The 17,938-nt window shown below is 36.2% G+C and overlaps 1 protein-coding gene across 4 annotated transcripts in view; it reads right to left on the bottom strand.

The window, feature by feature from the left end:
• TFAP2B (transcription factor AP-2 beta) overlaps positions 1 to 13,937 on the bottom strand; it is a 28,840-nt gene extending 14,903 nt beyond the window's left edge. The window contains exons 1-4 of one of the 4 annotated variants that reach the window (XM_075201231.1): positions 13,833 to 13,937; positions 10,018 to 10,476; positions 6,929 to 6,986; positions 436 to 655 (exon numbers count right to left, since the gene is read on the bottom strand). In XM_075201231.1, coding sequence (XP_075057332.1) covers positions 436 to 655; positions 6,929 to 6,986; positions 10,018 to 10,476; positions 13,833 to 13,913 — 818 coding nt within the window. In that variant the 5' untranslated portion in view covers positions 13,914 to 13,937. Of the gene's footprint in view, positions 1 to 435; positions 656 to 6,928; positions 6,987 to 9,990; positions 10,477 to 11,318; positions 11,718 to 13,832 lie in introns of those variants that run through there. The other 3 variants (XM_075201229.1, XM_075201232.1, XM_075201233.1) reach the window with 3 other exon arrangements.
• Positions 13,938 to 17,938: the final 4,001 nt, after the last annotated feature.

Raw genomic sequence — 17,938 nt, forward strand, 5'->3', positions numbered from 1 at the left:
TCCTGGCAGAGGTGTAAGTTGCCCAAACCATATTATAAGAGGCTGTGACGGCCTGCTGGGCCTTGCAGTTCTGCAACAACTGACTAGCCCACGGTGGTAGATCATTAAAGGTCGACAGAGCAACATGGCACTTGTAGTTCCACAAAAGTCTGCCCAGAACCTGGTTATTAGATCGAGCTCCTTGTTTTATTTCTGGAGCAGGTGCATGACAGGTCTGCTGCAATAGGTGAGCTATGTGTTTGTTGTAGATTGTATTGATGGCTAAGATATATCAATGCACAATTGTGGATATCAAGTTGTGCGTCATCACTAGGATAAGAAAACTTGTGTAGATTTCACAGCAGTTTTATGTGACCACTTGAAAAGACATCAAACCCCTCTCTCCCCCCCTTGATGATGGTGATTAACACCTTCCTCTCCGGCTTTGAGACTCACCTCCTCAGTACACCTCCCAGGAGAGAGGCATTGAGACACTCCGGGGGGGACAGGCGTCTCTGAACTTCTCCCACTGTCACTTTGTATTTGGACGTAGAGCTGAGCAAGGACAGGCGACCTGGTACAGAACAGAAGACTTCGCCGGCGTTCACTGACATCCCTCCCAAAAAGCCATCCTTGCTCATCATCAGGGAGGTCACAGATTTAGGGGGGACGGGAACTGTGGAGACAGCAAGGATAAGGTTAGCTCAGCCTCATCCAAAAGTCCAGCTACTCACAGTACTAAAGAATCCATAAGGAGATAATGAGTCCATCTAAACACAGTGTTCTGGCTGAGCTTAGGACTGATATACAATATATCTATGTGCAGAATAAATCAATGGAAGTTCTATATGGTTTGTTAGCGAATGTGTTATATATTGGAGATAATTACAACAAATAGAGTAAGAACCTTTGTTTTATGGAGGGTTAAACGTTCCTGGAAAATGGACAAAATAATCACATTAAGTAGAAGGGGAAAAAAACACAATTATGGCCATTATCTCACTGTAAAATGACCGGTGGTGGAATAATATATAGCAAATTGCTAATGACATGGATCATATTATTGCGTTAACTTTAATTATCCTCAGTAATAATAATAATAATAATAATAATAATAATAATAATAATAATAATAAAATAATAAGGATAATAATAATAATAATTATAAATGATAAAATATCCTCACTACTGTAAATTACAAGAATATAAACCACAAAGTTCTGTAATTATATAAATGCAAGAAATTGCGGGCCAGTATCCTAGCTGACCTCTAATATCTTTATAATTTACAGTAATGTGAACATTGATCCATACAATATTTTTATTAATATTATTAATATTATTATTATTGTATGTAATTATTATTACAATGGTTCCTTCGCACATCCCGCTGTACCTTACACCTGCCCTAACAAGCTTACTATCTCAATTTTTTTTGCTTTTAGGAAGACTGGGAAATATAATCCAACATCACAGTGGGCTATGCTAATTTTCAATACAAATTTGATCAGGTATAATTAAAGAAGAAAAGGTAACTAACTCCATTCCGGTGATACATTACAATCTACAGCCCCTCTGTTGTAAATACGAAAACTATTTATTTTGAATTGTAGCCTCTTGTGACAATTGTATCTTTTATTTACCATTACATTTGTCAGGATGTATCGAATTAAAAAACGCAGCCCAGAACGTAGCAGCCGCGTTTTGTTAAGGACCCGGGTAACGATAGGAATCGCATCGATTGTTATTAAGTCACCTTCCCAGGAATCAGTACCTGGCGAATTATTACTGGATTACTGACTGAAATGATTAAAGTGAAACGTTTTAAGAGAAATCTATGGTTGCAATGAAATAAAATAAAAGAAATGTGAGTTTTTAGGTCACTATCGGGTAGCAATTCTCACCTGCGTTTGCATTACATTATAGTATCTTGTTGTATACTTTTGCCCGAGCCCACAGGCCAACAATGTTCAGAGTTATTTTTTTTGTTGTTGTTGTTTCCAGTGAATTTATTGACAAATTTGACACAACCCCCCTCGGGAACAGGCTTTATTTAATTTATTTTGTGGTTCCTTAATGTAAATAATAATAATGCATTTTGGAGAAGTCCTCTACACGAGGCTTCCATGTAATTTTCTAATCCCAGAGATCATGTTGGGTTGTTCTGTCTCTGCAGCGATGAGGGGGCCATGCTCGGTTGGTTTATTAGTAATTATGGGTTTATGGAAGGACAGCAGGAAATAGTGAGGAAATGGAGCATGGAAAACAGTCAGTATCTCGCTTTTTTTCCCCCATGTTTAAAGTCTCTGTGCATATATTAACCCCTTCCCAGAAACACTGCGCCCTGATACAGCCTAGTAAAATGAGATTTCACCCATGAGCGTCCATCGCTGGGCTCCGAAAGAGTTAACCTGCTTTGCCCAAACCGGCGTTATATTAACCCCCAAAAATGTTGGCAGATGGGGAAATGGGAAAAAGGGGGTCTTGTACAACGTTTCCAGGACTGAATTACCCTTTCCAGTCATAATAACATTTAGCAATTACTATACAACATCGACTAGAGAAACTAAAGAACTAAATTCTTAATAAATACCTAATATACCATTTAGAGATAAATAAATGCGTAAAATGACATACGTCGTAAATACATGAGGATCATAACATCAGGAATGAATGTATACGTAACAATATATATAATATCTAACTACATAACACATATGTAATCATTAAAAACGAAAATGTTATCGCATAAATATATAATGAATAGGGTGGTTCTGATTGATGGATATAAGAGCTGTATTGATCAAACATAATAAATAAAAATAATAATAATAATAACTATTATTAATGTTATTATTAATATTATTCAAAATAATAAATATTATTGTTATACTGTTGTCTGTCTATCGTTAGAAATATTTTGCAGCAGATACATAAATGCAGTTAATTCTACCATTAATCATGTTTTACTTCTGTTAAAGAAGTCTTGATTCCTGCACCTCATGTAATAGATATTAATGTAGGAAGTAATATTGACACAGCATATGTGTGGCTTTATAGTAAATATTATGTTAATGTCACACTCTCCAGCCTCCAATCCTAATGGCACGGAGACTTTCCCAATGATTTTTTAATGTCTGCTTGGAATTTGGATGTGTTAATGTAGCGAATCTTTCTCATTATTGTTTTATTGATTGCTCATTGACCAGACCCTCCAAATCGTATTAACCACCCTCCGCCAATACATATTACTAGGTCTTAAGTGTCCCTTCCATTATCCCCACAGAATCTGCTGCCTAATGGTGGCGCTAATGGGCCAGCTAGGAAACAGGGGGGGCCACGGTCCCTGAGTATTGCATTAATAGCACAAAGGGGGCTCATATAGAAAATTAGCCTTAAACGAGCTCAGGAGATCTGCAAGTGAAAGAGACATTTATCACACACTGGCTACCTAAACTCGACTCCTTCGCTCTCTCTACTGGGAACAACTCATTTACTCTTAACTAAATTACTCCTGGAACGTCAGCTAAACTGAGATAGCTAGTATAACGAGGGGGGAGGAATAATCCGGCTGCTGTGTGGGCGGACATGACATAGGACCTCTACAGAGGTGATCCACTGATCTGTGCCACCCAGTCAATTTATAGTAGCAGGCTAGGCAGCAACACTGACCCCCCCCCCCTCCCTCCCCCGAATTGCTTGGAGGGGGCTGAAACTCATGACAATCAATTAATTAATTCATAACCATTTTCGTTTACAGATGGAACTGCCACCCTAGACCTCCAACCTGTGGCTCTTGTAGAACTACAAGTCTCAGCCTGCCATGCCAGATTCTAATAATATTTTAGAATTAAAATCCCCAGCTTGTTTCGCCAGAGACTAAATTATTACTATCAACATTATTATTATTTTTTATTATTATTTTTGGAACTCCAGTCTGATACTTTCGCTGTTTATATATTAAATCAATGAACATTTATTTGTGTGCTCATTGAGAGTAAAATGATTCAAAAAAGGCGCTTGCTTTTGATTAAATGGCGATTCAGAGGTGTGAGTTTATTCCTGGAAGGGCGTTTTACATTCTTTAACAAGAAAAACAAGACAAGAACGGTTTGTTTTTTTTGCCAAAATAATAATGGATGAGGACATTTTGTTGAGCTGCGGATCCCTAATTTTTTTGTATGGAGCCCCCAATATTAACCCTTTCCTCCACCAACCCCAGTCTACGTATAAGCTTAGGCTGTGCAATGCATTAGCCACAGAGTAACAGGGAATGACAGGTTTGACTGTTAATTGTTTGGATTGAATTCTGTCTTAAGTGACCTGGATTCTGGAACAGTACAGCAGCCCCTTTATTGTAAAACCAATGTAGGTCGTGTACTTAGCAGCTCAATAGTTCTTGGTTTGCAGCTGGGTAACAGTCAGAAAATCATTACAGCTTTTCTCTCCATGCAATGATAAACATTGAAAAACCAAATTCATTGTACAGTTCTACACTGTTGCCTTCATCCCTGCAAGAACTGTCTGTTTTGTTACAGAGAAACAGGTACAGAAAATACAATTATGCATCCATTATATCTGTACTGCAGGTAGCTTCGGTCTCAGATGTGAATAATAATGCCTTTTCGGGGTCTAATCAACCTGCAAACATCTGTGGTTGGGATCAGACCAAAAATGCATATTTACCTGGAAACGCAATAACGCTTTTCTAAATATTTAGCATTATTCTGTTGCTGATAGTTACTAGCACTATAGCCGGGCGTTAATATTATGACACAAATCCATTCATACGTATTTCTGTGGTCAATAGCGTTTGAGGAGCTCATGAAACTGCGTTTCATGTTAGTCCATAGACGCATCTACGCCCAACGTAATTTACACATGTTTAAACAAATCAGATCTTCTGATACAGTATCAAATCAATGATGCTAATTGTAGGCATTATTTCACAGGGTGATTATTGGAGGGTACTTTAGCTTTCAACCTCTCTCCATTGCTTTAGTAAACGGGACAATTCTGAATTGCAGTTTGGTTTACTAGCCAGACTGAATGGTCCGTGGCGGCCACACCGGACCTTAGGCGAAATAGGATTTGTTGCAGAATTAATTCATGGACCTTAACACAGATTTCTGCAATTTTTTAACAGGCGATATTGCCGGTTTAAAAGGGCTCCATCAGCAGTGGGGAGACAAGCGCACCCCCGTACACCCAGTGGTGTATATCTGTTTATCCATTAGTGGCAGAGAGAATTCCAAGTCAGAGGTGGACAGCCCGTGTTTCCCAATCTGGCCTTTAATTATCAGGGCACGCAGGGACTTGTAGTTCCACAGCAGCTAAATAGCAGCAAGGTGCCTAAGCCTGCACTAAGGATCAGTAGAGGCAAACATGGCTGTACCCATGAGAAGAATAAAAAAGCATTACATCTGCTCTGTCACTGTCCTATTTAACTGCTAGAACGCTAATATTTAACGTGATAACTGCAGGAAAGACTGCGATAAACGTTAGCGCTATATTCGGGTCACCTCGTGACCCAAAGTCCAATTTATGTACAATGGTGGCGAAAAAGAAATGATGGGAGCGTTCTAGCCACTTCCATGAACAGATACAAATGTGAGAAAGTAACACTGGATTTCCTACAGGTAAACAAGACAAGCCCTAGACCATCCCAAATCCACTATGTCGGCTACAGGGCTAGGGCCAAAGTAAAGTTTTACTGCTCCATATGATACGTGATTGATTAATATCAGTAATTAATGTGATTCCACAAATTGAACAGCTAAATGGTGCTGTGTGTGTGAATGTGTATGTGTGTGCTGTATACACACACACACACACACACACACACACACATAACTGCACACACACACATATACATACACACACACACACACACATATACATACACACGCTCATATACGCGCGCACACACACACTCACAAACGCACAAACACACTCACTCACACATGTACATACACTCACTCACACATGTACACACACACACACACACGCACATACACTCACACACACACCCGCACACACTCACACACACACACGCACATACACTCACACACACACCCGCACACACTCACACACACACACACGCACACACACAGAATATGTATGAGATTACATCTGATGTTTGTTAATCTTTGTAATCCTGTTTCTGCGCCATTTACGACATTCTATATTTAAAACAATGCTTCACAGACCCTTTACAATTAAACACCCGGGCCTTGCTAATTATAAATTATTCTAAGCACAGATTGATGAGCTTAATGCCTGGTTTAGGGGATGTGAGACAAGAGAGCGTTACTGACAGTCAGCAAATCCTTATTGTCAATGACATGCATAGCCAGTGTTTGTCACACAAATGTAGAGGGGGGAACAAAAAAAATAAAACGAATACAAGGCAATAAGCCAAAAATGAGTTATTGCAATTACATTTAATTAGTTGAATTAGTTAATTATTTTGCTTACAGCTGTATAAGAGACTGCAAACATTTGTTAAGAGCACACACTCACGAACAGTGGGATATATTTGGGGGCAAAGTAAATCAGGGTCTCCAATCTGCGCATGTGTTTTAATACTAAACTCATTAGGCCCAAATGGGTAATATGTTATAAAGCTCGAGGTAAATATAATTTATGTGTCAGATATTTAAAAGGGCGGATGGAATCCTAGCAATAGTCGTCCATTTAATCAAGAAAAAAATGCCTATTTATATATATATTTCATTAAATCACAATTATAATATGACAACCATTTTAAATCATAATAACACAATTAAAAGACCCTCCGTTTTGTTATCTTAAATGAAAAATCGGGACATTTTCACTCTCATATCCACTCCATCCAAATAGTATACATTAGTGCTTATGACCACGGTGCATACATTATATTCCAATTATTATAATATTATTTTGGGGTTCCTCTTGCATGTATACATACCTTTCTTGATAACTGACTGATCCAATAGATTCATGGCGTTATTAGCATCTTCCACTGACTGTGAATATAAACCAAGAGAGATTAACAGCAGCACCGGGCGAGATATTAAAACACAGTATTTATAAATCATGAAGTGCACGAATTTCCATTTATATTAACCCGGCAGGACACTGTATATTATTCAACACATATGGACACGCCGTGGAAATGAAATATATCTAAATGATGTTGCTTGATAATAATATAAAAAAAATTCAGCTGTGAAGTGTCTGTTTGAGGAAGTCATTTTCTTATCTTGTTAAACATTGAATTACACAGAGGATTCTGCCTCTCTGCAATCTTATGCTAAATCAATGGATTTCACGTGTTCCCCACTGCATAATTTAATGCCAGGGCTCAGTTTAAATAAATCGAAATTTAAATAAGACTCTCTGTACTCGGTAAACAAATGAAAAGTGTTTATTTTGAAATATATTTCCTTATTCGATTTTACGTTGAGCTGTATAATAACTAATGACTAAATCCTAATATATATATATATATATATATATATATATATATATATAGAGAGAGAGAGAGAGAGAGAGAGAGAGAGAGAGAGAGAGTTGTTGCAAATAATTATCTATATATATATATATATATATATATATATATATATATATATATGCACACACATACACAAACACACACACACACACACACACACACACATATATATATATATATATATATATATATATATATATATATATATATATATATATATATATATCTACATGGCCAATTATGCGAGGTTTAAGTTTAACAGGCAATTATAAATTCTTTTGGGTAATGATCTGTGTGTTATGTACGGCTTATGCCTGTGTCATTAGATTAGCTATAATGTAAATAGTGTAATAAATATTATTAGACTAAAAACAACGACAATATTAATAATAATAGTAAATTATTTAATAAATTCTAAAGATCCTTATATACAGTATACAATAGATATTAATATAGAATGGGGACGATCCCCCCGAAAAAAAAACAGTACATATCAAATAATAAATAACCTTTGAATGATCATTTTTTTACGTTGCCAATTCTTTAGGCAAAATAGACATACACCTTTATGCGTGATAAAGCAGATAGACTGGCAGTTGTATTGATGCTGAACAATCATTATATTTATAAGCATTTGACGTTCTTTGTTTTATTTTGTTACCCCTGTGAGTTGTTACGCTGTATCTATATATACACACAATATAAATACTCTTCGATAACAATATAACTACTTTTCAATAATATTTATAAGGGTTATTGATTGAAACAAAAAAATCTCATTTATCGATTAAACATTTTTTTCCCCCCACATTCCTCATTACATTTGATAACTCTTTAGGTGGAAGTGATCAATCGCCCTAAGTTAGCTATAACTAATTAAAATGCTCCAATTTCAATTGAAATAAAAGTCACTGCAGAGTATGAAACCCCTTGGCCCATGGTACATGTAGAGGTGTTTTGGGAAGTGAGGTCAAGTAAATAAAAAAAAAAATTGTGAGTGGTCACATTTAGCCCCGGAGCTGCCCCCCTGCCCCCCCCCCCCCGGCCTCTGAAGGGTTAATAGCCACCATTTCTGCTTCCTTATCAGATGTGTGCTGAACACTTTGCTACCAGCCTCCCTCAATACTCTCCGTCCCTATTTGGGGTCTCTCGTTAATGTGGCACCTAATAGGCTGTGTGTAGGGGGGGTTTCCAGGTAGCAGGTAATACCCACCTCCCATCAGTAACAGGGATAAGTTGTTGTAGTTAATGAGAAGACTCCTGTCTGATTTCCTATCTAATCACAGTCGCCTGCTGGGTTTTTGAGCGGGATTATGTACCCAGCATGTTGGCACTTAATAGTCACTGAGAGGATCGTAAAGATTTAATTAGGACTGCACGCAGAAACATGGCACAAACAACTGAGATTTGTAATTACTATACTTCTTTACTTTAAAGCCATACAGGAGGGTCTGTGTCCCCCAGGTCACCTGAGGGGTGTAGACTTCTACCCAACTTTCTGCTAGTAAGCACAGCATTGGGGGGAACACAAGGGGTTAAACCTTGCAGCGTCAGCTCCTTGCACCGATCACGCTATAACATGAGCTCTTTGCTATAACTGGGTTCAGAACACACAGATGAGAGCTATAAGTGGTGTATTTGTTATGTATGTTCTGCGTTATTGGCAATGTCACGTTTGAACGCTACAAAGCCACAATCAGATTTGTGTTTATAAACAGACATCTGATTGTTTTGACTTGTGGCTTGTTTTAAGTTAGCAGTGTTATTACACCATGATACTTATAAGCCGAAATGTTATGGCTTCTGTCATTCTTTCCCGTCCCAGTCAACGAAAAATAGTAGACCCCCCCCCACCCCCCCCCACCCCACACACACACACAAAATAAATAAATATTTGAATGTATAGTTAAAATGAAGTTGACTATGAGCATTGACAAAACGGTAAAACTGCATAAACAACACCTCTCATCATGGTATAAAACGTTACACAGTAAAGGCAACGGCGTTTTAATAACTAGCAATTATTGAAAACTTTTATCAATGATAAATAGACATTTAAAAACACTTATTTTGTTCTCATTTCAACATCTAATAAAAGGTCTGCACAAAAAAAATGAAATTCTGTCTGCACATTTACTGGATGAATACAATGTCTGCATTGTGTTTTATTTGGGTCACATTCAATATTTTTGATCAAAATAAATTTGCAATATTAGCAAACTGATGTGATATGTCACCAATACTTGTTTTATAAAATCTATCTATCTATCTATCTACATATCGATCTATCTATCTATCTATCTATCTACATATCTATCTCATATCGATCTATCCATCTCATATTTATCTATCGAACTATCATATTTTCAGCAAGGAACTGTATCTTGAACTATCTTCAACCATTAGTATATAAACACACATATATTTGTATATGGAACAAGCTACAACTTACAACTATACACTTAACAAGATATGTACCAATTTCAATAAATATTGATATATATATGTATACACACCCCTATATGATGATATATGCTGCATACCTGGACATCATCCATGCCGGGGTGGCCGATCCCATGCAGGGACAGACTGTCCCCCATCCCGGAGTCCAGGCCATGATGGGCTGAATGTAGGAGCACATCTGGCCGCCTGACCGAGTGGTAGTCCCTCCTGGGGTCTAGTCCAGAGAGCTGGGGGAGAGACGCCCTGGGCTGCGATAACAGAGATCCAGAGTCCGAGCTGACGTCTTGCCTCTGGCGCTGCCCCCAGGGGTGCTGCTGGGGCTGGTGCAGAGGATTGAGGGAGTAGGGGTCGTTGACGTGAGAGTAAGGGTCCTGGCTCTGGTGGTAGGGCAGCGGCTGGTATGGTGGTGGGAAGTAAGGGGGCTGAAAGTCCGAGGAAGGCGTGTGGGATAGCGGAGGGGCGCTCGAATAGGGTCCTTGTGAGACTGAACCCAACTGGGAGAGCCTGGAGCTGTGGCTGGGCACACCGTCATGGCGGTCCTGTGGGCGAAAGGAGACAAAGTCATCACTGACCATTCTTTAAAACAAATAAAAAAAGCCTAAAAGTTCTTAAAAAGAATTATTATTTCGTTTAAAATAAATAGTAACATCACATTAAGTACATCAACACCATTAAAATGTATTGTTATAAACTCCAGAATGTCTAAATAAAAATAGTTAAAAAATATTGTGGCGTTTCTTTAAAAATATTGTTTTTAAAATGACATTCAGTTTGTTTTAAATCGAGATGTGTTTATTAGGTAACAAAACGCAAAGTAAAGTTTAAAAACATCGATGTTTACAATTAATCAGAATACTGTGAAATTCCCCCCAGTTATTCATATCATATGTCCTACTTAGAAAACAGCAAGTCAAGAAATTTTTAGCGTCAAAATCAATTTATGTCCAAAAGTTGCCAACCTGTGCCAAACGGACAGGCGTATAACCGGGTTAAAAAAAAAGCTATAGAAGTGTTCAAAACTCCAGAGTGAAAGAAAAATAAATAAATATAGAACGTTCTACAATTATTACTAAATATCCTTCGAATCTCCGAAGTGATTCTATATAAAAGTCAAACAGGAGCTTAAGCTCTCCCAGCTACTGCAGATTGGGAAAATAGGCGAAAAGAAGGTAGATCATGAAAAATTCAATCCAAATCGCCAGCAGCAATATCTGGGAAGTTTTTCCCCTCTCTCCAGCTGACTCTGGTCCACCTCACACCGATAATAAGAATTCAGAGAGAGCCAGCTGCAGCCTACAATTATTGCCCTAAATTACTAAGCCAAAGGCGTTAAAGCGAAAACGTTGAATTGAAGAAAAAAAAAAAATGGATGAAAACTCACCATAGCTGAATAGGTGTGGACTAACATCTGGGCAAATCGCAATGCCTTGCAACAGTTAAATCAAATAAAATAGTGTACTATATAATGGAAACACTGCAAAACTTCTTGAGATATTTCCAAAACTATCCATCAAAAAAAAAAATGCCCCCAAAAGAAGAAATATGTATTGTCCTCTCTCTCTCTCCCTCTCTGAGTATGTCCTCTTAGCTCCAGATGTAATCCTCTTCTACCCAAGGCTAGACTCGGAATGCTAGGACGCCCCTTCCTACCGCCGGTCTACACCGCCTCATAATAATTGATATTCATGACTATTAATATTACACCACTTCTGTAAAGGGAGAATGGAGCGTGAAGCTACATTCAGCTCTATAGCTCCCCTACCATTGTAAGTGACGTTCATTCAGTGGAGAATTACTAGATGTAATCAGACAAGGGGGCTGGCTATAGGACGTCTTGGCTAAAAAAAAAAAGTTTACCAGGGTAGGATGAACAGTGTCAATTAAAGTTTGAGGAGAGAGTGTGCGCCCCACATACTGCCGCACTAGATTATGGAATCATTACTAAGTGAGGCTAGAGGCTAAATAAAAATATTTCCTTCTCCTTCACTTAATTATACCTTGCTAATAGCCCTTAGTGATTAACACTTCTCTTTTAAACAAATAAACAAAGGTTTATCCATCTCCCCGTACACACAAATATGTTGCTAGGCGATTTTGGCGCAGCGATGCGCAATAGCGCGTTATGTGCGTGACTTGACAAACAACTTTTTTTTTTTCTTTTACTTTTTTTTTTTTTTTCTTTCTTAAGAAAGTGAATTTCTAGTTTCAGCCACAGGCAATTTTCAACTGTCTTTTGATGTTCTGCGAACTGGCAAAACCAGCCTTGCCCGTCATTATCTGCTTGTTTGCTACATATTTTTGCAGAAAAACAACATTTTATTCCTGGCGATAAATTCTTTCAAGCTAAGGAGTAACCTGGTCGCCGTAACAGACTTGTTTGATATACACATTTTCTGTAGAAAATTACACCTTTTAACCCGTTAGGTGCGCCAAATAAATTCATTCAAGCTTAAGGATATTAAAATATCTTTGGAGGAAATTCATTTCGAATGTGGCTCAGGACACAGAAGCGCACGGAAATAGGCCCCAGATTAAACACAGTTCCCTGTATTGATGATATATGTTCATTTATATAATGCATTATTAGATGGTATATTAGCATAGAGACATTTATAACAAGGGAAACACTAGATTCCTAAAACAAGGCTGAGTCTTCGCAACAGTGGAAGAAGCGTAAAATAAAATTGGGATCATGGATGTAATAGTTAACTAATTGTGAGTTAGAGTGAAGGATGGTGAAATTAAATGGAGCAGTGGGATTAAGGCAGTGGAAAAGAGGAGAAAGAGAGATAGAGAGAGGGGCAGAGAGAGCGAGAAAAGGGCTCAGAGAGAGGGGTAGAGAGTTTTGCATTGCGCGGAACTAATTCAGCATATGCCGAATTGTGCCTATCGTTCCGCTGATAATTAGCGTGACTGGCGCTATTGAGAGCAGAAACATCCCCCTTATCTGGGAGCCGGCTGCCTGCAGCGATGGGGGGGGGGGGGGTCATCCAGTCTCTCCAAATGCTATTTTTTTTTTTTAAAGAGCATCTTTTGTGAATACCCCACATTATATTAATCTTAGCCCCTGCTCCAGCCACTTGCAGTTTTATCAAAGCAGTGGCACAATCCAAGCAGTTTTTTGTTTTCACCCAATTAGATGAAATACAGGATGTAATTTGCCAGGATTTGCAGTAATCTCCTGCTTTATTTCCCGAAATCCTGAGTAATCGTGAAACTGTCTGAGTCCGCTTTAAACATTAACTACAATCAGTAGCTGAGGGGTTACGCCGGATTGACCTCTCTTCACACTCACTCTTGTCAGGGTCTCACTTCCCCAAATAATTCCATTCACCCCATCCCACAGCACAGCAAACACACACGTTCATTGTTATAAAGTATAAACATATAATGCACGGCTTCTGAATATTACAGGGTCCATTCAATAAAACTACTCAAAAATGAAAGCCTTCCAAAAGTTTTTAAAGTTAATGTCCATTGTTATAACCTGACAGCGATTTTTCACATCAACAACACAGAAAATAAAGATTATCTCCAAAACTAACAAAACAATAAAACAATTGACACAATGACACGAATTAAATATAATATATAAAGTTTTATCTATCCAAACTTTATGGAGAATCCTAACACTGGTTTAATTTTTTAGATGTTGATAGTTTTTTTGAACTGGACAATTACAATGGAATAAAATGACTCAATCGATGTCTTCTGATAATCATATATAATATAACATCCGAGACTGTAAGAATGGAAATGAGAGGACCCTGCATATTGAAGACAACACAATACAGACCCATAACACAGCACTGGCTCAGGGAATAGTCTATCAGAAGAACCGGATAAATATTTAGGCTGCTGGGGGATAAAATAAAGATAAAACAGAGTCTTTTACCTCGTAGATATCTTCGTACTTGACATTTTCCACTAATTTCCAGAGCATGTTGGCTGAGTGTTCAGTGTGCGGGGAGCGCATTCATGTGAGGAGCAGATGTCTAGATTCTCACTGACTCACTGTCTGTAATCATCTACATACAATTGGAAGTGGGGGGGTGTGAGGGGGGGGGGGGGGGGGTAGGCACGAAATCCGACGAACGAAACCACTTCAGAAAAACAGCAACCTCTATCTGGGGCTGTGAACAAAAGGCTGATATGGCAAAACACAGCTCGTGTGCTCCTACCCTCATATATCATATACATGGACTTGTGCAAATGTGGGCTTGGGGTACCGTATACGGTGCTATCTACATGCATGTGTTTGCTGAATGGCTGCCAACGTCAGTTGTGCAAAGGGCGGTATATATATATATATACACACATAAACACATATATTATTTCAAATGTATATAACTATCTGTCGATCTATATATATATATATATATATATATATATATATATATATACACACACACACATATATATATATATATATATATATATATATATATATGTATATAACTATCTGTCGATCTATCTATCTATCTATCTATCTATCTATCTATATATATATATATATATTTATAACAAGTATTTGTACATAAACAATTGCAGTACAAACTGCAATTTGAATCCACTTGAAAACAAATTAAATGAAAACAAGCACATACACACATATATATCTATATATATATCTATATATCTATCTATATATATATATATATATATATATATATATATATATATATATATATATATATTTGTATTTTGTGTAATATGTACATATTGTCTAGTATTTAATATGTATGATTATAAGATTCCTTTAAGAAATAACTGTATCAAGTTCTCCATTTTAATTTCGAACTGTACCATCTAACTAACGATATGACTATTCAGTGTGACTGCTTCCCTAGGTGCATATACGTATATGGTAAAGATGACTGTATCTTTTACCAGTCGCGGACTTATTGGGGAGTACATAGCTTTGGTATCTGGAAGTATTTATGTGTGAATATATGGTGATAAGGTAAATTCTACCTAGAGGAAAGCAGAGGGCGGAGGAGACAGAGTCTGGGACTTGCAGATAGGAGGACATTACCGTATCACTGAAGTGATTTTATTTGGAGGTTTAAAATGTGATATAAGAGGACCTGGGATGGTGTTTATGGAGAAAATCAGGGGGAGAGCGAGGTACCACAGGCACAATATTAGTCCGTGACTCAGGGCACTCGTTACCTATTCTACACATGTGTGTTAGTGTATGGATGGCGAATCATTACACCAATATTATATATATATATATATATATATATATATATATATATATATATATATATATATATATATATATATATATATATATAAAAACACATAACGTCCACCCGGAAGGCTTACATGTAGAAGAGAGACTCGTTATAATGTGTCAGTACAACACCATAAAGGTTACTATATATATATATATATATATATATATATATATATATATATATATATATATATATATATATTCGTTTTAATTGCTTATGATAAATTGTGTCATCCTGGTGTGAGTGATTTTTATAGTGGTGATATGAATATCGACACAGCGGGGGATAAGAAGTATTCACCGACTAATAGCTATTACTGAGGGCTGAATGATGTGATGACTATTTATTTATAGTGCAAGGAGCTGAAATACTGACATACTGTATACATATAGCCACAACTCTGTAAGTAGATAGATAGACAGACAGATATGATATAGGAGATATATGAACATATAGATAGATATGAGATAGATAGAAAGATAGATAGATAGATAGATAGATAGATAGATATGATATAGTAGATAGATATGATATAGTAGATAGATCTGAGATAAATAGATAGATATGATATAGTAGATAAATATGAGATAGATAGATAGATAGGTAGATAGATAGATAGATAGATAGATAGATATGATATAGTAGATAGATAGATATGTTATAGTAGATAGATATGAGATAGTAGATAGATAGATATGATATAGTAGATATATATGATGTGGTAGATATATATGAGATAGATAGATAGATATGATATAGTAGATAGATAGATATGATATGATATAGTAGATAGATATGAGATAGATAGATATGATATAGTAGATAGATATGAGATAGATAGATAGATATGATATTGTAGATATATATGAGATAGATAGATAGATAGATATGATATAGTAGATAGATAGATATGTTATAGTAGATAGATATGAGATAGATAGATAGATATGATATAGTAGATAGATATGAGATAGATAGATATATATGATATAGTAGATAGATAGATTTGAGATAGATGGATAGATATTATATAGATAGAAATATAGATATGATATAGATAGAAATATAGATATGATATAGATAGATAGGTGATAGATATGAGATAGATAGATTGATAGACATAATATAGATATATAGATGTGAGATATATATGAGAGATATAGAAAGATATATAGTTTTGAGATAGATAGATAGATAAATAGATAGATAGATAAATAGATATGATTTAGATATGAGATATATAGATAAATACATATATGTATATATTATATAGATATGAGTTAGATGGATAGATAGATGGATAGATATGAGTTAGATAAATATCAAATATATAGATATATGAGTTTAATAGAGATTATTATTATTATTATTATTATTATCATTATTAGTGCTATTTTAAGGAAATGTTATACCAATTAACTAAAACATTTTAGATAATTAAATCTGCTACTAAACATATAATAATGATTTTATATTGAATGTTCAAGTAGAATAATTCCCGACAGTATAATTGATTGACTTTATAAAAGCAGCCTACCTAAACGTTTTTTCACATACTTATTGTGTAGTAAAAAAACCCCACCAAACTATTTATGCTTACAGAGAAACCAATAGGTAAATTGGCCAACAGCGCCCTCTCTTGGGCAATTTCAAGCAATGCATTGTAGGAGCCCTAAGCTTATGGCTTATCATATCCATTTGGAGTGGAATCTCTCCCCTTATTCATGTTCCTAGTCTCGTGGCCCACAGTTTATTTTTCTAGAAATATGCATAAACTTTACGGGAGTATGCATTTATCTGAGGCTATGGTACAGGAAAGCAAGTAACAGACAGTGGCAAAAAAGAAAAAAATATATTTAAACCTAATTCTGCATTTGGCTGCAGAATCTTGTATGTTCTTTGGAATTACCTGGGAATCAGCCTGTTCTGACGTAACATTCAATGAATGTGAAACTTAGCCGCAACTTTGCTTATCTCAAATTACACGTTAGGTGATTGTTTGCAAATGGAACTTTATACATATACATAATTATACTTAATACATATATTTGTGGGCTGAGATGTTGGGTTCTGAAAGAGAAAAAAAACACAGTGATCAGGTGGTCTAATATACAGGAATCACCCATAAAAGCTCATTGATGTTTCCTGAATGAAAAAGATGATGAGTGTAATAATATATAGATAATGTCTGCCATGGCACCCCCTAGTGGTAGAGCATACAATTACATGCGCTACAGTAGACAAGTATATCTGGGACTTCCAAGTCTATGGTATTACATATTAGCGCCTGGTACACCAAAATTTTACAAACAATGAAACATTTATTGACTTTCAAGGAAGTTAAAATAAATAAACACACATGCACACAAACACTTTTTAATACACATTTTATTATAGTCCAAAATGAACCAAACCTTTAATAAAGTGCACTTTTCAGCTACCCCTGTATTTAAAAATATCCCCCATTTTTTTTACTAGACAGTAGTACTAAATCAAGGCAATATTAATTTCAAAAACAGTGTAAAACATTCAAGCTTTATTCCCACTGTAGTCGGTGCACTGTGAAAAGTGAAAATCGTATTCCACGAGGTCTAGGGGGGGCTACATCTCATATCTATCTATCTATCTATCTATCTATCTATCTATCTATCTATCCCATATCTATCTATCTATCTATCTATCTATCTATCTATCTTTGTATCTATCTATCCCATATCTATCAATCCATCTATCTATCTATCTATCTATCTATCTATCT

This window comes from Mixophyes fleayi, chromosome 3 (assembly GCF_038048845.1).
Source record: "Mixophyes fleayi isolate aMixFle1 chromosome 3, aMixFle1.hap1, whole genome shotgun sequence".
NCBI lineage: Eukaryota > Metazoa > Chordata > Amphibia > Anura > Limnodynastidae > Mixophyes > Mixophyes fleayi.